This window comes from Papio anubis, chromosome 17, assembly GCF_008728515.1.
Source record: "Papio anubis isolate 15944 chromosome 17, Panubis1.0, whole genome shotgun sequence".
Taxonomy (NCBI): Eukaryota; Metazoa; Chordata; class Mammalia; order Primates; family Cercopithecidae; genus Papio; species Papio anubis.
The window spans coordinates 26,026,790-26,046,852 of record NC_044992.1 but is presented as its reverse complement, the minus strand read 5'-3'; the positions used below and the strand labels follow the sequence as shown (position 1 = coordinate 26,046,852).

General features: G+C 46.2%; 1 protein-coding gene across 2 annotated transcripts in view; it reads left to right on the top strand.

Moving 5' to 3' along the window:
• Positions 1-20,063, top strand: part of ASIC2 (acid sensing ion channel subunit 2) — a 1,127,535-nt gene that overhangs the window by 827,651 nt on the left and 279,821 nt on the right. The window contains exon 1 of one of the 2 annotated variants that reach the window (XM_003912597.5): positions 17,570-19,624. The exons of the other annotated variant lie outside the window; for it this stretch is intronic. Coding sequence (XP_003912646.2) covers positions 18,917-19,624 — 708 coding nt within the window. The 5' untranslated portion in view covers positions 17,570-18,916. Of the gene's footprint in view, positions 1-17,569; positions 19,625-20,063 lie in introns of those variants that run through there. 2 annotated transcript variants of the gene reach the window in all.

The window sequence follows — 20,063 nt, the reverse complement described above, 5'->3', positions numbered from 1 at the left end:
CCTGCATTCTGCTAATCTGACTATTCCTCCACCACCTAAGCGTGCGCGCACACATACACACACACACAGAGAGAGAGAGAGAGAGAGAGAGAGAGGGAATTGCTAGGAGCAACCAGAATGTACATGGGATGGTACATCATCTAGTAGAAAAAGCAGTCTTTGGAGTCAGGCAGACCTGAATTCAAATCCCAGGTTTAATGTGGAACATTAAGCAAGTTATTTCAACTCTCTAAATGTCACTTCCCCCATCTATGAAATGGACCAGTCATACCTAGAGACCTAGAAGCATGGTTGAAAAAATCAGATGAGATGCAAAGCAGCCAGGGTGGCACCTTGCACACAGCAGGTGCCCAGCTAAGGAGTGCTGCCTCCCTATCTTGCTCTTTCAGGTCTAGGATCGAACTGGAGTCTTGCAGAGAGTCTGAGCTTTGTACCATTCCTCCTCAGGGCGTTTGAACCCAGAGGGGCTCTGGCAGGTCTGTGTTTACCTAGGTCTGCATCTCTAACAAGAGCTGTAAAATCAGGCTTTGTGAGTCCCAAGGAAGCTCCAGCCCTTGAACCAGATTATGCTAAGATAAAAATGCAACTATATATAGATAGATTTAGATGCAGATATAGATATACATAGATATACATTTATGTATATCTATCTCTATACCTATATCTACATCTATATTTGGATAAGAAAACTTTTCCTCCCAGCCCTCAAGCAATCCTGTGTACTGAAAACATCATTGAAATCAGCAGGTGTATGTTCCAAGAGAAGATGCTGTGTCTTGGACTCTATATGAGTAATTTTCCCCTTCTAGAAAAACATTAAAATATAGAACAGCAGAAGATACAAGGTAAGGATCAAACCCTTGCACAGTCAGTGTCCAACTTCTTCAGAGGCATTTTTTACTTGGTTCTGAGCCTAAGGATCAAAGTCCAGGCTGTTTCCTCAGATAAGCACCATGGTCCCTAACCTTTGTCCTTGTCAATGCACATTCATCTCCTGAATTAAGGAGGCAATCTTGGCACTCAAGATCTCTCTGAAGACGAGGCTGGGGCTGCTCTAGTTTGAGGTTAATGATCAGCCTAGATGTGTATAAGTCTTAGAGAAACACAAACCCTAGATGTTATCTAGTCAAATTATGTCATTTTTAAAGACGAGGGATCTATTCCTGGAGAGATAAAGGCACAGAGTAAGTTAGTGGCAAAGTTGGGCCATGACCCTAGAGATCCTGACACTCAGGCCAGATCGTATTATAAGTACTACTTTGCCCTGCCCCCAAGCATAAATGCCATCTCTTATCACCACAGACTGGTCATACAAATGGATATCAAAGGGATTAAGAAGTAGCACAGAGACATCAAACACCCAGGCTTCAATGAACAAGCATCAAATAATGGTATGACAATAATACAGAGTATTAATATTAGAGAGATACAATATACTCTAATAGTATAGGATACCATGGCAGTAATATTATTCTATTACTTAACTTTGAAACCATTTTTGATGGATAAATGCATAATCTTGCTTGACTCCATGGAGTTGGGGGGAAGAGTCATGACATTCTAGATACAAAACATCCTCCAGATACAAGAGCTTCTTCACTAAATCTTTATTTAATTAATGCCTACCACCTGCCAAGCACTGTGTTCAACTTTAAGATTACTGTCAAAAATAAAATGTGCTCTAAGATCGCACTGTCTGCTGGGGACACAGATATAGGAGCACATGTTCACACTGTGAAATGATGTGTACCACAATAGAAGTCTACACAATGGGTTTTAAGGGATGGACATGGAGATGTACTTCAGCTTTGTGGACAGTATTGCCATCCTTTGGGGTAAAGGCCACAAGAGGAGAAGAGAGGAGGAAGGGGACAGTGGAGAAGGTGAAGGAGAAGGAAGTGGTGATGGTAGAGGAGGATAAGGAGGAAGATGATGAATTCAGTTTGGGACATACTAAGTTCGACAGCCTGGAAAGCATCTTAGTTATGTGGATTCTTTTATGTGAATCGGTTCAGGCTTAGTTTTTGTGGGAACCTCCCTTGGGCAGCACTTTAGTGCATAGGTCCTCTCTTCTGCCATTTATGTTCTGCTTTTCAAAAATGGATTGAAATATTGAATCTACTGATGTCTCATCTTTGTCTTTAAAAGAATCATCCTTTTCCTTCTTTTACTAACATTTTAATGGGGTATATGAAGAAAAAGAGATGTGTGTCTGCAGACAATCTACCACATCTGATCAAGAATTTTGAAAGTCAATATCTGAGCTATGAGCAAAGGAGAAACAGGAGGAAGATAAAGAAGAAAAGAAGAAAGAAGAAAAAAAAGGAGGTGGTGGCAGAAAAAAGAACTGAGAAAAGATCCAAGTTGTAGCAGCAGACTCAGGAAACCTTGGGAATGGAAGAAAGCTTTTTAATCAAACATAATTGGTCTGTTGCCACTTCATTATCCCCAGTTGCAATGTGGCAAGAATTTATCAGCCCAGAATCAGAGAAATCTGTCCAACATACGTAGAACATGGCTAGCTCAATGCCAAAACCCTATATGGTAGCCAGTTCAAACCTTGTCTACCTGACAAAGGAGATCGAGTTATCATTGAATGGATTGACAAGTTCCATGAAGTGACCTATTCCATCTTCTTTTTTTTTTTTTTTCACAAAAAGGCACTTTACCTTAATTATGTAAGTGATTCATAATGTTGTTGGTATGTAGGCGGTACTGCCTTTTGCCAGAAATAAACCAGCTTAACCAATTTGTGTGTGTGTGTGTCATCTAGGTTAAATCTATCAGAAGAATAGAGTTGTTCTTTTCTATTTCTTCTGTCCTCCTACCTCCCTTTCTTTTTTTCATTCATCATTCATTCATTCATTTGTTCATTCAGTGACGTCACAAAGTTATTGAACACCTACAGTATTCTAGGCACTGAACAAGGCTCTAGAACCAGAATTCAGTTTCTGTCTGGGCTGGTCTTAGGCAAGATGAGGAGAGGTGTTTAAGTAAGACAGTACAGCAGGGGTTGATTCATTGATTCCACCATGAAGTCCAAACGATTTGGTTAAGGCAAGAGAAGATGTAGAAGGGCAAGGAGCATAACACAGAGTCTTGAAAGCAGGATGAAGCAAGTCCACTATATAGAACCTAGGTTTTGAACTTCAGGGAGGGTTTTCTTCCCCTTGAAAAGAGGGGAGGAGGAAGGTATAGTGGCTTGAAGGAATCATGCATGGTCATTGAGATTTGCCATCAATGAAAGAAAACACAAATTTAGAGATTTCTGAAATAATAAGCTGAAGGCCACTGAATCACTCAAATTAGCTTAGTTCTCTATCCCAGGCAAGAAATCTGTTATCAATTCTGTTATCAATTTGTTTATAAAAGAACTACTATGTTCCAGGCACTGTTTGAGGTATTTAGAATATACCACTGTACAAACTCAAGATCCTTTCCTTCATGGAGAAGACATCCTACCAGAGCAGAACCTATGACACTGAGATGAATAAGAAAATCTTTAAAAAGGAGCTAACAACCATTGCACAATTATGAGATCAGTGCGCTAGCAAGAGTTTGGTAGTGAATATTAACAACCACCATTTATTATTCAACAAATATTTACTGAATGCTTACTATACTTCAAGCTCTGTGCTTTATGCTTTACATGTGTTATTTTATTTAATCTTTATGCTAACCCTGCAAGGCAGGTATTATTATCTCCATTTTTCAAATAAGGAAATTAAGACTCAGAGAGTTTCAATACCTTCCTCAAGTTCCCCCACTGGTTTGCAATGGAAAAGAAAGGAATGAGTGATTAATCCTGCCTACAGAAGCAAGGAAGAGTTTTAGAGAGCGGGAATGTTGAGCAAGGTCTAAGAAGATGAGTAGAAGGTCGGGTGTGGTGGCTTACGACTGTAATTCCAGCACTTTGGGAAGCTGAGGCAGGCGGATCACCTGAGATCAGGAGTTGGAGACTAGTCCGGCCAACATGATGAAATCCTGTCTCTACTAAAAATACAAAAATTAGCTAGGCATGGTGGTAAGTACCTGTAATCCCAACTACTCAGTAGGCTTAAGCAGGAGAATGACTTCAACGTGGGAGGTGGAGGTTGCAGTGAGCCAAGATCATGCCACTGCACTCTATCCTGGGCAACAGAGTGAGGCTCCATTAAGACAAGAGGAAGAAGAAAAAGGAAGAGGAGGAGGAGGAGGAGGAGGAGGAGAAGGAGGAGGAGGAGAAGAAGAAGAAGAAGAAGAAGAAGAAGAAGAAGAAGAAGAAGAAGAAGGAGAAGGAGAAGGAGAAGGAGAAGGAGAAGGAGAAGGAGAAGAAGAAGAAGAAGAAGAAGGAGGAGGAGGAGGAGGAGGAGGAGGAGGAGGAGGAGGAGGAGGAGAAGAAGAAGAAGAAGAAGAAGAAGAAGAAGAAGGAGGAGGAGGAAGAGGAGGAGGAGGAGGAGGAGGAGGAGGCGGGAGGAGACCACCAGATAAAGAAATAAGGAGAACACTATCCAGGCCTCAAGTTCAAAGTCATAGTGTTGTAAAAATGTGATGTGGATTTAAGCTGGGAAAGCAAGAGGCTTTACTAGCTGAGGCAAAGGGTTTGTAGGGTAGGTAGTCTCATGAGAGTCTTGTAGATGGATGGGGCCAGGGTGAGAAGGACTTTGTAAGCTAGCCTTTCCCAGAACTTCCTGGAGTATTTTCAAGAAGAAAATATTTTATATATGTATATATATATAAAATATATATATATACACACACACAGTACACTGGGGTGAAAGGACAGGGCTGCAATCTTGAGCAGTCCCTGGGGCTCCTGAAGCTCCAAGCCTGCCTTGTTGCCCCAAAAGCTGTGAGGATCAATATCTACATTTCCTGTAACCCAGTGTGTGACACAGCACACAGATTATGAATGTGTGCAGTAAGAAATGAAGGGTCATTGACAGATTTTAAGAAGAGCAATGACATAATTAGAATGGCAGAGTGGGGAATGGATTGGAGAGGAAGGAAATCAAAGGCAAGGAGCCCAGTTAAGAGCTGTAATAACAGAGTAAGCTCTAGGCTGTAGATCACAAGAGCTAAACCAAGGTAGTAGCGATGAGAATGGATCTCAGGCCATGCACTTGAGAATGATTTAGGAGGGAGCATTGATAGCCTTTGGTGATGGATGGAATGTGAGAGAAGTGAGGGCTTAGTTGATGATAAGTCCAAGGTTTCTAGATAAAAAAGAGACTTCAAATTCATGACCAAAATACCTCTTCCCATGGGTAAAACTGCAGTTCCAAATTTAAAAGGATACATTGTCAATACTCCACAAAGCAGGGCAGATATTTCACATTTCTCTGTATTAATCAATGAGTGGGTATGCAAAACGGAAAAACAGCCTGGGGGGAAGAAACACTCCAAGAGAAGTTTCCATTCAGGAAGCTAATAGACAGAACACATTAGCTTCTGACACCCTCTATAAGTCAGAATGCTGCTGTCACTTACCACATGAGACTTCCAAGTCCTATGGAACAAAACCCTAAAATGTTTCTGATGGAGGCAGGAACGTTAGAACTGTTTTCTCAAATAGAATTCCACTTCTCTTTCATTGTTTATTCCTTCAGGGAAAAAATGTGGTAAAAACTGGTCTGTCATTGTTTTTAGTTTAAGAAACAGAAAAGAGAGAGAAACATTTAAATACCATGAAATTCCCTTTTATAGAATGACTAAATACCGACAACATAACCCAACTGGCTGCAATGTAACCAATTCTAAATGTTGAGCCATGTATCGAATAATAACTGTTTGCTCATTAGAAAAAATGGCTTTAGGGAAGCTTTTGTCTATGGTGACGGCTGAAACAATTGGCCAATGAGAGAATGAAATCATTGTTCAGACTCTCTTACAAAGAAGTGTCATTTTTCTGAATAGCCAATGTGTCCAAGAGTTAAGAATTTATTTATTCCTTTAAGCATTACAACTTTTTTTTAATGAAACTATTTGGCTGAAACTCCTTCTGCAATAGATCCCGTCCTTTCCTATATCCTTATGCGGATTATAGAGAACAAAATGTAATCTTGATGACCCAAGGTCATCATTGTGAGTTTCAGCAATTGTTTAGGGCTGAAAGATTCAGGACTATTTGAAATGTGTGGAGTTTGCCCCAACATTAAATGACATCATTTTAAAAATCTTTTTTATGTTTTTATAGTTGTTTTGCCTTCTTCTTTGTTGTCAGGTTTTGGCTATACATTCTAGCTACCAGTACTCTTACGTCTTAAGCCTTTTTCTTTTCATAACATAGTATTTCTATTCCGCGGAGAGCATGAAAAATAAATAACCAAGCATGTTATCATGATTGTACATAAAGTAAGAGTAAGTAGGCTCCATGAAGAGACAAGGGCTCACTCATGCTTAACCCATGCTGTGGAATCCCTGGTGCCTGGAAGGCTGTATCATGTAATGCAGGGGACCAGGGGAAGAGGATTTGACATGAGCAAAATCTGCGTTTAATCTTAAATAAACCATTTGATATCTCTGAGCCTGATTCTTCCTTGGTACAAATAGAAACAACATCTACTTTGTTAGGGCTACCGTGGGAGTTAAATAAAATAACACATACAAAGTTACTAGCACCATGCCTGCCACGTTACTAGCCTCAATTAATTAAAGCTATTAATAGTATGGATTTTGTGACATGCATTTTGATTCCTCAAAGGGTATTTTTCCTTATCTCCTTATACTGAAAGAAAAGAAAACACAGCTGAAGAGAAAACACCTCATGGGTGCTAAGACCAAAGAAAATTTGAAAGGTAATGATGGAAGCATAGTTGTAACTGGAGAAAATGCTCAGGCCCTTCAAGCTGTGGAGATCCAGCCAAGGGTCAAGGGCACCAAACCAGGTCTCCAGGCAGAGACTAAGAACAGACGACAGAGGTACTGCAAGCAGAAAGGACACAGGGAACACCACCTTATTGGGGACAGTTTCGCATCTGAGTTTGTTTTTATTATGGGTCACTCTCTGGTCACGTATCTACCATGTGACTCATTGCTGGGGTTTGTGTATAAAATGGATTGAGACTAAGGTGGGGATCCTGGTGCAGCCTCATAAGGCAGGGGCATCCAGGGGTCGAAAGCCAGGAAGAAACATACTAGAACGGGCACAGGCCAGGGGGAATGAGGTCAGCCACATCAGGCAGCAGCAGCTGTGGCTCACTTTTACTGGTTGGTGGGCAGTGCCAGGGTGGGGAGGACGGTCAGGTCAACCAAAAGGTCCGAGGATGCAGTGGTCCCTATTACAGTGAGAACACTTTATAGAGACAGAAAAATCTTCTAATTCCAATGTACCTTTCCAAGCTTGGTTCTGGTAAGCTTGCTTGGATTTTGGTTTGTTTGCCTACACTTTTAATAACTTTACCCAAAGAACCTATTTGTGATTAAACCCTGTCTCACCTAAATTCTCTTCTGACCATTGTTCATGTTCAAAGAAATGTTTCTCTGAAGTTGTGGTCAGGGTGGAAGTGCTCTTTGGATTCAGATCTTTTTTTACTCAGTACTTTTTATATATTGCAAAACACTGGCATCCTTGTCATGTTCTTTTCTTAAGATGTCATAATTTCCAGATGACGTGGTATCACTATCATTTGCCTGACCATTCCTCTATTATTGGACCTGTGAAATGTTTTGTTCTCAATTTGTTATTTTTTCCCTCTATTACGAAAAGCTCTACTGTGAATTCTTTTGTGCTTTTTCTTTACTTTGAGGTTATTTCCTTGGGGAACCCCAGGGTATGGAATCACTAGGTCAAAGGGTATGAACTATTTTATAGCTCTTGTTACTCACCAATCTTATGCACTTGCCTTTATAACTCCAAGAATTTTCAGACAACCATTTTGAATCTAATGTTATGTCTTAGTGCCATGGGCTGCTGAGAAATATTTAATGAGTAAACATAAGCACTGCTGGGCAAAGGAAAGTATTGACTTAAAAGGAGAAAGCAAGGCTGAAGTCTAGAAGAAGGAAAGAAGGAAGAAAAGAAGGGAGAGAGGGTAGATGGGAAAGTAAGAGGGAAAACGGGAGGAAGAACAGAAAGGAAGGTAGACAGCGAAGGAAACAGAAAAGTGAGAGGGAGAAGGAAAAGAAAGGGATGGAGGAAGGGAGACAAAGGGGGCTAGGTTGAAACCCTGTGATTTGTAAAGATGTGTTCCTACTTTGTGACCATGTGGTTGCTGTCGATGTGTAATGTCACTTGGATGTTGAAAAAGGAAATATTTTTGTGTGGCCTTCTGCAATTTACTTAGCCCAGCCTGGTACTTGAACCTATGGGTACCTCCCTGAACCTCTTCCCTAGAAGTGGGCTCGTATAGTTTTAGTTCTGTCCCGATGGTGACATCATACTCAAGCTGGGAAAAACATAGCTCCCAGATCTACAGCAGATGACTGAGAACCCACTTCAGGCCCCAAAAAATTCTGCTTTCACTTTCTTCATCTCCCCCAAGGGCTTTTGCAAAACTCTAAATTATGCCACCACCCACTTTGTCTTTTCTCTTTCTAAACGCTGGGTGTTCTGCTTCTCTAATAATTACCAATACGCTGGAGTCACACCTGAGCTGGAATCCTGGCTCTGCTACCTGGGTGGCACATTCTGTGTGACCCTAAGCAGTTAACTTTACCTCTCTGAGACTCATTTTCTTCACCTGAAAAATGAGGGTTAATTCGGTGCCTGCTTCTAGTAAGTGCTTAGTGCATGGCTGTAGCATGGGATGATGGCCATTATGGTTTAATCTATGTTGAACCAGCATCAGAGAGAATAGAATTGGAAAGACAAAGCTTCTGTGTCATCATCTATAAAACGGGGATGGTATTATTCACCTGACAGAGTTGTCCTGAAAAACCACTCCAAGGTGCAGATAATAGTACCTGGTAGATACCTAGCTGTACTCTGTGTTAACTTCCTTCCATCCCCTGCCTTCTCTTCCCCTTCCCTTCTCTTCCTTTCTTCTGTTTGGATAACCACACAGGTCCACAGGACTGCAGAAGAATATATTAACTCTTCCTTTCTGCTCTTCTTGTGGGTAGACTGGGAAGATAAACTAGGAGTAGAGAAACCAGAGGAAGTGGTTTGGTCAGGTCTTTTACAAGGGAAAGAGAGTAAACAACCCCTTAGTGGGTGAGACAGAGAAGAGTTGTTGGCTAGGAGGAAATGCAGCCAGCCTGAATGGAGGCTTTTGACACATCAACCTGGCCCTAAATCTCTAAGCCACTGCAGAGGGTCTGCCTGCAAGACAGATTAGGAGCTGGTTAGTTAGTGCTCCCTGAAGCAGAGGTGAGAGCCAGGTGAGAGCCAAGATTAAGTCATGACTGAAAATAGTTAAGGGGACAGTAAAGGAATCGTGAATAAAATGCCTCATTCTACCTTGGGTTTTATATTTCATTAAATCCTATTTTAACTGCATGGTTTTTTGTCACATGAGTGTATGGTTACTGCTGGATAAGGTTATTATGCTTAACTATTTTAATGAGAGTTTTGTTATGTGTATGGGACAGTAAACCAGGTAGAAAAGTGTGCAAGAAAGATTCCATTTCTCTGCTAACATTTTGATCACAGCCAACGTTGCAACCAAAACTCAGTTATCTAAACTGAGAATAAAGCAATGGTAGGCAAGGGATACTGAGGGAAGGAGACATTAATTATGAAGGTGGCCCAAACTTAGAAAGTAGATGGCACCAGTCAACAAGACACCTTCAGGAACACTAAACCCCTGTGAGGAGAAGGACATGGACACTGTCGAAGAAGAATAGGGTCTGGGCATCTGCAGGAGAGGCTGTGCTGCTGTTGCCTCTGCCTGTCTCAGATCCTGGCTCCCAGGTGAGCCTCATGGGCAGAGGTAACTGGATTCTCTGTGAGTGGAAGTGAGAACATGGGAATAAATGGAGAAACTCAGGAGAAAACAGAGAAAGTGCACGGCGATGGCTCTCAGATCAGTCAAGGGAAAAAGACCTCTCCTCGGGACCCTCCCGGCATGCTGTGCTCATCCCTGATAAAGCATTTATCATGCTTTATTTAAATCGCCTTTTAATAATTAATTAACATTTCATATGAATATTTAATATTTTCTTTCCCATGTCCCCCACTAAACTGAGAGCTAAAGCAAGGACCACATCTGAGTGGACTTTGTATTCTCAACATCAAAGACAGTGCCCAACATCCATTAAATGCTCAATAAATAAACACTATAGTCATTACTTTCAGCTAATTTCAGCCACCTTAATTAAGATCTTATGCTCTAGAGCCAAACTACTTGAGTTTGAATCTCAGCCACAGACTAGACAAGTCACTTATCCACATTCTGCCTCAGTTTCCTTTCATGTTAAAGAGCTATAATGGTGGGACACACTTCATAGAGTTGCTGTGAAGATAAAATGAGTTAAGTCTGGCCAGCCATGGTGGCTCACACCTGTAATCCTAGTACTTTGGGAGATCGAGGCAGGCGGATTGCTTGAACTCAGGAGTTCAAGACCAGCCTCGATGACATGGTGAAACCCTATCTCTACCAAAAATACAAAAAAAAAAAAAAACATTAGCCAGGCATGGTGGTGCACACCTGTGGTCCCAGCTACTTGGGAGGCTGAGGTGTGAGGATCTCCTGAACTGAGGAGGCGGAGGTTGCTGTGAGTCGAGATCACCACCACTGCACTCCAGCCTGGGCAACAGAGTGAGACATCATTTTTATTTCTCAAAAAAATAACTAAATAAATTTTTAAAATGAGTTAAATCATGTTCATTGAACACAGCGCCTTATAGATCAACTATCATTATCATTATCATCATCATCATCTTCATTATGTCAACTTCTCAGTGACCAGGGACAAGTCTCTAAACTTACCTCAATTTCCTCTCCTAGTTCAACTGCATGCTCTTTAAGATGACTTTTGGCACTAACACCTTCTGGTTCTTTCCCTGTTATGTTTTACCCACTCTATATGTTATTTACAGAAACTTCTGAATCCTAAACTGGATCTCTCTGCCAACCAATGCATGTTTGGACCATCTTCCTAGACCAAGAAGAGCTGTGTGCTTAGGACGTTCAATTGCATGTGTTATAATTAGCCTGAGAAAAATATGACAAGAAAATTAAATCATATGCAAATACACAACATAATGCACTTCAGAGGCAAACAGAAATATCTGCATAACCTGCTGTTTAAGATTATCCACATGACAGCTTTCATCCGTTAGGGTATCTAGCAAAGGGTTAAGGGAAAATCTGATCATAAGATGACAAGCTTGTGTACCACCTTGTCATAGGACCCGCTGTCCTTTTTGGATGGGAAAGCAGGATAATGGGAAATGAGAAGTTAAGGAAAATAACAGAAGTTGAAATGAGGTGCCAAAGGAAGGCAACCACAAACTAGCTGAAAACACTGAAAAAAAAAGGTGTGAAGAACATGAAATACAATTACTTTAGTCAACGACATTCACTGACTGCAACGATTTGTGTAGAAAAAAAGGGCATATGAAGACTATGTACACTTATGTATATTCATAAAGTATCTCTAAAAGACCACGCAAGAAATTGATGGCTTTGGTAGCTTCCAGGGAGGAAAACTGGGTGGCTGTGGGGGCTGGGGATGGGGTGGAGAAACTTTTTACTAGATACTCTTTTGTGTTTTTTGAAACATGTGAATATGTTACCAATTTTAAAATGGATTTTTTTTTTAAAGATCCTCTGATAGAGTGAGCAGAGAATGAGTTGGAAGTTGGAACCTGGATTCTGGTTGTGTCCCTTTATCAGTATCAGCAGGTGTGATTTACAGCAAGTCTCTCCCCACTCTGGACCTTGACTTCTTCCACTGAAAGTGAAAGGGTTAAATTATATTTTACACCCAGCTCCCACTTTCACAGGGTTCTCCGTTAAGCAGGGACCACAATGCTTCAGCCAACCTTCTTCCAACCCTGTGGAGCGTGAGCCTCCCAGCTCCTTTCACTCTGGACCTGATCCTTCCAGCCCACGTTCTTTATTTTGGTGGTCATGGCCCCTTCTTTGACCTCTTATACCTGGGAATTGCTTGTGATAGAAGAAAGGTAGCTGGGAGCTCGAAGTCAAGTAAAATGAGAATGACTAAAAGGGCAAAAAACCATTTGGTGCACCTAAGAAAGACCCCAGAAAAAGAGAGAATTAGGTGAGGCCAAGGGTGTACAAACAACAACAACAACAACAACAACAACAGAGTGAGGGGGAAAGGCAGTGGAGACACTGAAGCACGTGAAAGGAAAGAAGGAACAGCAACTCCAGTGCCAGTTCCATGGGGGAAGGAAGGGAGGGGTGTAGGAATACCCGTGTGCAATGAGTAAAACCACAGGGAAGAAGTCCTCTCTCTCTTTCCACCAGTACAGGAGTCCCCATCATGACTCCTGAACATTTGCTTAGATGCTATAACATTGGCCACCTCTAGGGCCCACATGCCACCAATTCCATTGTCTAAAAAGGTATCAGAGAACACCCCTAGGCTTCAGGCAGAGGTTGGAGAGAGAGAAAGGGAAGAGAAGAAGAGAAGGGAAAGAGAGGAGGGGAGAGGGAGGCAGAGTGACACAGAGCCATGAACAGTATAGAAATAAGACCAAAAAAAAAAAAAAAAAAAAAAGGCAGAGAAAGGGGGAAAAAAAGAGATCAATTGAGGATCACAGTTACCCCCACAAAAGCCCATGTGCCTCATAGCATTAATAAACTTTATTATTTATTTATTTATTTTGAGACAGGGTCTCACTCTGATGCCTGAGGTTGGAGTGCAGTGGCATGACTACAGTTCACTGCAGTCTCGACCTTCCAGGCTCAAGTGGTCCTCCCACTTCAGCCTCCTGAATAGCTAGGACTAAAGATGTGCACCACCATGCACAGGTAATTTTTTGTAGAGACAGGGTTTTGCCATGTTGTCCAGGTTGGTCTTGAACTCCCGAACTCAAGCAATCTGCCCATCTTGGCCTCCTAAAGTGCTGGATTACAGGCGTGAGCCACTGCACCTAGCCGATGAATTTTAATATTAAAAGTAATGTTAGCTCTTATCACCATTTGCAGAACAGTCCTAAAGGAAAGTGCATTCAGCATTCTAAGCAGCACACCAAGAACCCAACATTGTGGTTCCATCTCTCCATCTACTACCTCCATGAAATCCCTGAGACAAGGGGACAAACAAGAGCCCCCAACCACCAGCAGAAATGTCAGGGGCTAGAAGTATCAGATCAAGAGTAAAAGGGTTGGTAGGCTTATACTCCACAGGGCTGGAGGATCACGTTGCGAGGAGATTCACAACCAAGAGCCCATCTCAAGAGCAGAAACTACAGGAGAAACAGTTGAAGGAACTGGTGACATTTAGCCTGCAGAAGAAAGGATGGCCTTGAGGACTTCACTAGTTCACTTCACTAGTTAGTGAACTAGTTAACTTCACTAACTAAAGGTGGACTGCTAGACCCCTTTCAGCATCAAAGTGCTCTGATTCTATAAAGAGTTTGAAGAGTTTCCACGTGAAAGAAATACCAAAGTTATTTTTGTGTGGGTCCCCAGAGATAAATTAGGAGAAATGGGAGAAATTCACATGGAGACAGATTTCAATCTGATGAAAGGAAGAAGCTTTAAACACAGCAAGATGTTCCAGAATAGAATTGATTACACTGTCACTGAAGGAATGTATTGAAGGGATTCCTACAGCAGGCAGGAAGGAGGCTTAGGTGGTATCTCAGATGTTTTCCAATTCTGAGCCTCTGAGTAGCAGGTAAACAGGAACACTGGGGGCTCCAGTGAAACCTGATCAAGCCACACAAGTGTCAGCTCTGAAAATTGTCAGCTCAGGAAACCGTGTTTACTTACATTGATCTCCCCTCCCAACAGATTTATTTCATGAGAGAAAACAGCTTACCAGTGGTGGTGGTGGTTATACCCCAGAATGAGGGAAGGCTGGCCAGAAGACCTTCCTGCCACTGTGCACAACATCACACACCAACATCAGAATGCCAGAACACCAGGTGTGGTGAACAGATGTTTCAGAGATAAACAAGGGAAATTTTCTTAAAAACTTATGATTGGTACATCACAATGCCAAATGGTAATTTCTTGGTGGAGAGGTTATGTGGGTCACCTCTGTTCTGCCTCATGAATTTTTTTTTCTGGCCAAGGGAGTCTTCCAGGATGGTAACACTATTCCACAGGAGCTGTTGTGTCCAATTACCTCTGAGAATGAGAACTGAGGCAGTTGGACTAGGGCTGGAGAACACAGGGATGGAGTGACTACCTGGGCAAAGCCTGGTCTCCTGATTGGTAGCTGTGTGGCTTAAAGTGAGTAAATTAACCTCTCTGTGGTTAAGGGTTCCTCCTCTTTAAAGTAGAGAAAAAGTAGTATTTGCCTCCTTATTTTGAGGATTAAACACTTACAGCATGTATGATACTTGTTTTTAGTGTAAAACACTTAGAGGGGGCCCTAGCACTTAGGAAGTCCTACATTTATTTTATTATCATAATAATATAATTTTGAAAGGAAGTATGATGGACAGGGGAAGCCCTGCACTTTGGAATGAGTTAGAATTGGATTCAAATCCTGTGCACCAAGCCTTTGCATCAACAATGGTAAAAATAGCCAGGCATGGTAGCACGCTCCTGTAATCCCAGCACTTTGGGAGGCTGAGGCAGGAGGATTGCTTAAACCCAGGAGTTCAAGACCAGCCTGGGCAATATAACAAGACCCTCATCCCTAAAAAAACAAACAGTGTATTTAAAACAAGGCCAAAAAAAACCTCCCCTGCAGAGTTGGAGTGAGAAATTAAATAACATTTGTTTATGTGCCTAGTTCTGTACCTGGCATACAGTAGTTGTTCAAGAAATACTAGCTCCTGTTTCCCCTTCCCCGGCTTACCAGTGTTTCATCACTGTGCTAAGAGATAGGGATACAAATATGAATGAGGTGTAGTCCCTGCCTGCAAATGGGTCATAGTCCAGCAGTAAGGCTTGGACACAAACTATGACAAGGACTATCAAAGAGGTATCAATCTTCCAAGATGTGATGGGATCATAGGAAAAGCATGACCCAAGTTTGTTTGGGAGAATCAAAGAAACCTTAACCTAGGAGGCAATGCATAAGCTGAGATTTGAAGAAAGAACAGAATTTCACTGGGCTGGTCAAAGTACTGGTCAGAGAAGAGAGTGGGAGTATTTCAAGTTGCATAGAGAATGTGCTGCATACAGGTGCCATAAAGAGAGCCATCAATCATTGCTTGGAGTCACTAGCTGCCCATGTGTCTTTCTCTAGATTTCTGTGTCAAGGCCCCTTGGGGCCTGAGCAGGCTACCCCTCCTCTCCCTGAAAGAGCTTCCATCTGGAGAATTAACAGGAAACCTCATGGCAGAGAAGACACTTGGTCAATCAAAAGTAGCACATGCACATTTCAAGGGGGAAATAACTAGGAAAGAGCAAGCCCACAACAGCTGAACACATCGGAAACATAAAATGTTTTAAAGGCTTTTATAAAATAGAGCTTCATGCCACTCCAGAGTTATGATGCTGGAAGATGGCACATGCTTGTCCTGGTTGCTTCATCAGTAACTGCACTGAGGTCACTGGGTCACCCCACCTTGGCCAAGACGCGGGTCACTGTGGCATTTCCAGGACCCTTGAGACCAGGCTGGGAGCACCGGAGTATGAGTCTTTGGTAGAGGCCGCAGTACAGCAGGCAGTTTCAGAACCCTCCCCTCAAAGCCAGCAACAGACATCTTCAACCAACCAAACCCAAAGCAAACTGTCATCAATGACCAATTGCAAAAGGTTTTTCCCCAGATGAGTGAGAAGGGCTTCCAGGTGTGTGTGTGTGTGTGTGTGTGTGTATGTGTGTGTGTGTTGTGTATGTTACATGTATGTGTGTTGTGTGTAGGTATTATGCAGTATGCATTGGGTATATGTGCATTTGGGTGTATATGTTGGTATACATGTATGTTCATGTATATGTGTGTAGTGTGTGTGTGTGTTTATGTATATGTGTGCTTGTACATGTGTGACTCTGTGGATGTATGTATGTGGGTGAGTGGGAAATGAGGGGCTCAGAGGTCCTCTTCTCCAGAGACCAGCTGCAGGAAGTCATCACGCTGCAGGGGTGCCCTCAGGTCAGTGGGGAGGGAAAACCCACCCCAGCACTGCTTCTCTCCTGCTTTGAAACCCACAGCTCATTCAACAGATCTGGCCAAATCGCCCCTAATTCATCATTACAAAGAGGGTAAAACTCCTTTCCTCACCCAAATCTCTGCTTCTCCAAGCCTCCTCTCCCCCAAAGGATACACACTTCGGTTCTTCTTCCACTGGAGCATCCTCCCACCTTTGGAGTCCCTTCACACTGCCTCCCCCACCAAATTCTACTCTCTGGATAATGTCTGGAAAATGCCTTTATCTCATGGAGTAATGGGGCTCCAAGTGTTCCCTGCCCCAGCAAGGCCTCAGTGAGTCAACTATTTGGGAAACATGGGTAGAGTCCTACTGTGCACCCTACATGCCCAGCCAGCCACAAGAGCAAGACTCCCACCCTGCCCTCAAGGTGCTTGGTCGGGAGAATGAAAACTGTAAGGCCTTGTGGTACAGTAGAAAGAGCTAGAGCTTTGGGGACCTGGGTGCTGAATCCAGATCTACCACTTACAGGCTGTGTGACCTTGGGTAAGTACTTGGCCTCCCTAATCTCACCTCTGAAATGGAGCTAGCAGTGCACTATGTGTCTCATCCATCCTCCCAAACAAGTCAAGGCAAAATATTAAATATTAAAAAGACCAAATCAAAGAGTCTAAAGTGCCCAGAGGTTAGTGGGATATCCTGGGCCCATCCAGGATGGAAGGGTGACATTATCAGACAACCAGTGGGCTGCCAGATCCCAGCGAGGGGAATGGGAAAGATGGAGTCTCCTGTCCCTGGAAGTCCCACTCCTCCTTCCCACTCTCTTGGAGAGCTGTGCTTGGCAGACTGGGCCAGGGCTGAGCAATAGGCACTTCCAGGGAAGGGGCTGGGGCACACATGGAATGCCCCTAAGAGGCTGAGGGGAGGATTGTCCCACTGAACCTACCCTGCTCGCAATGCCTCAACACACATACTCATTACATACACACACACATACACACATGCACATACACACACACATAAAACACACCACATCTAGAAACCCTGATATCCACCCACACATCAACACATCCATTTCAAACCCAGGACTCACTAAGTGCACACACACACACGGAACATACATGTCACCATAGACATTACATCCCGCATGCACCACACTCTAATGGCCACAGCACGCCACCCGCAGACATGCTCACATTCAAGAGTTTCACAGAAATGCCCATTCACACATACACAATGCACATCCTACGCACACCCAATACTTGGCACCACACTCGCAATCGTGTTCAAATGCCCACACTACACAGCAACTTGCTCTCTCCACAGCCCCTCTCACACACTCAGGAGTCCTCTCACCCCTGTCTACACTGCGGCCACATCAACACAATGGTTATACTACTTCTTATCTCTCCCACAAGCCCACACACAGGAGCACATCTGTACAGCGCATCCCCATCCCGCTCCCCACCACACCCCACCCCCGCACCCGGCCGACTCCAGCAAGAGGCTTCCCGCTCGGTGTGCAGCGGCCACAGTGGCCAGGAATTAAAATGCAGCGAGGAGGAGCCGGGCGCGTCAGCACCGCGTCTCCAGGAGCGCACGGCGCTCACGGTCGCCGCCGCCCCGCCTGCCCCGAGCCGCGGGGCCAGCGAGCGGAGGAGCAGGTGCTCGGAGCCCAGCCGCGCCAGCGTCGCGCGGCCGCTGCCCAAGTTCGCCTGGGGCCCGAAGAGGGTTCTCCCAGGCAACCGGGGAAGGAGCTTAGCCGGCGTCACGGCCACCGTGAGCTCGGAGTCTTGAGAGGAGAAAGGCGCGCGGAGCAGCGAGTCCGGGTCACCCCCGGGAGGTGTTGGCGGGGCTCCGCAGTCCCCAGCTCTTGTCGCCGCCGGGGCAGAGAGAAGAGGCAAGAGACAGCAAGGCCGGGCTTTTCTGGAGACGCGAGGCACCTGGGAGAGCTGAGGCGAGAAGCGACACTTCCCTGCAGCTAGCATCCTTGAAGGGGCCCGGCGGCGAACAGCCTCCCGCAGGACGCCCTGAGAAGCTCTCAGCCCCAGGCAAGAGCGGGCGCCTGGCAGGACTTAGGCGCGGGACTTGGGGAAGCCTAAGCGGGTCTCTGCCGAGCGCAGCCCGGGGAGCAGTGACAAGGAAGGGTCCTGGAGGGCAAGGGAAAGAAGGCGGCAGCCGGCAAGGCGACCACTCACCCCCGTACACACCCACCCCGCCCGCCCAGCCAGGAGCTGCGGTGCGCCTCTGGGGGCGCTCGTTCCTTGGCGCCTTCTCTCCCGTGTCCCAGCACCGCTGGGCTACGGGCCGGGCTGGTGGGATCCCTGGGGATGTCCAGATCAGGCATGGTGGCCGAGTGGCCCTTCTCCCAGGACCAGCGTAAAAGCTGGGGTTAAGCGGGGCAGGGGGGACTCGGCTCAGGGTCCCCCGAGGTCCAGGACGAGGGGAGGCGGGCGCAGCACCCAGGGACTGGAGAGGCGGCTCCCTGTGGGACCCCTCCAGAAGTAGTGCCCGGCGCCGGGCGTCCTCCAGGAAGACCAGGGACCGGGAGAGTCTGGGAGGCGCTCGGGAGAGGCCACTGCCAGGAGCTGCGGGCTGAGGCGGCGCTCAGTGCCGGGCGGGCGCCCGCGGAGGCGGCAGCGGCGGCGCCGGGCGGGCATGCCGCCCCACCGGAGCTCCTTTCGGGCGCACGCTTCCCTGGCGCGGGCTGCGCGCGGCTGCCGCTGCTGCTGCTTCCACTGCTGCTGCGGACTCCCATGGCGGCTCCACCCGGCCGGGGCCGCCGCCGCTGCTGCCAGCCGCGGGCTGAATGAATGAGCCGGAGCGGCGGAGCCGGGCTGCCCGCGGCCGCGCTCACCGGCCCGGGACGCTTCCGCATGGCCCGCGAGGAGCCGGCGCCCGCGGCGGTGGCGGCGGCCGGGCAGCCCGGGGGCGGCAGAGGCGGCGAGCGGGCGCTGCAGGGGCCAGGGGTCGCCCGCAGGGGGCGGCCGTCGCTGAGCCGCGCTAAACTGCACGGGCTGCGGCACATGTGTGCCGGGCGCACGGCGGCGGGGGGCTCCTTCCAGCGGCGGGCGCTGTGGGTGCTGGCCTTCTGTACATCCCTCGGCTTGCTGCTGTCCTGGTCCTCGAACCGCTTGCTCTACTGGCTCAGCTTCCCGTCGCACACGCGGGTGCACCGCGAGTGGAGCCGCCAGTTACCCTTCCCCGCCGTCACCGTGTGCAACAACAACCCGCTGCGCTTCCCGCGCCTCTCCAAGGGGGACCTCTACTATGCCGGCCACTGGCTCGGGCTGCTGCTGCCCAACCGCACCGCGCGCCCGCTCGTCAGCGAGCTGCTGCGCGGCGACGAGCCGCGCCGCCAGTGGTTCCGCAAGCTGGCTGACTTCCGCCTCTTCCTGCCGCCGCGCCACTTCGAGGGCATCAGCGCCGCCTTCATGGACCGCCTGGGCCACCAGCTCGAGGACATGCTGCTCTCCTGCAAGTACCGCGGCGAGCTCTGCGGCCCACACAACTTCTCCTCCGTGAGTTGCCCTGCGCGCGAACCCTCTCCCTCTGCGCCCCACTCCCCGGGAGTCAGGAGGCCTGGTGTTCCGCCCTCTTGGGGCTGTCCCCAGGCCTCTTGCAGTGTTACCACTCCACGATGCCAAGGCAGAACCCACTCTTGGGTCCTCTGAGTCTTCTCCTGCAGGTTTTGGGAACTTGGACTTAACTGTAGGAGGAGTCGCCTCCCACCAGTGGGAGCTCCCCTGTCCCAGCCCCTCCTTCCGGTGTCAGCCCCCAAACCCTTCATTCTACTCCGTATGGGCCCGTCTGTGAATATTAGTCAGCCTCCTTCTTCCTGACCTCAACTCCAGACCCACAGGACTCCAAGAAACTGCTCTGTCTGGAGTGTAGATAGATCTCTTAAGTGCGGACTTGTTGTCTTTGGGAAAACCAACAGACGGCTCTTTTTTTTTTTTT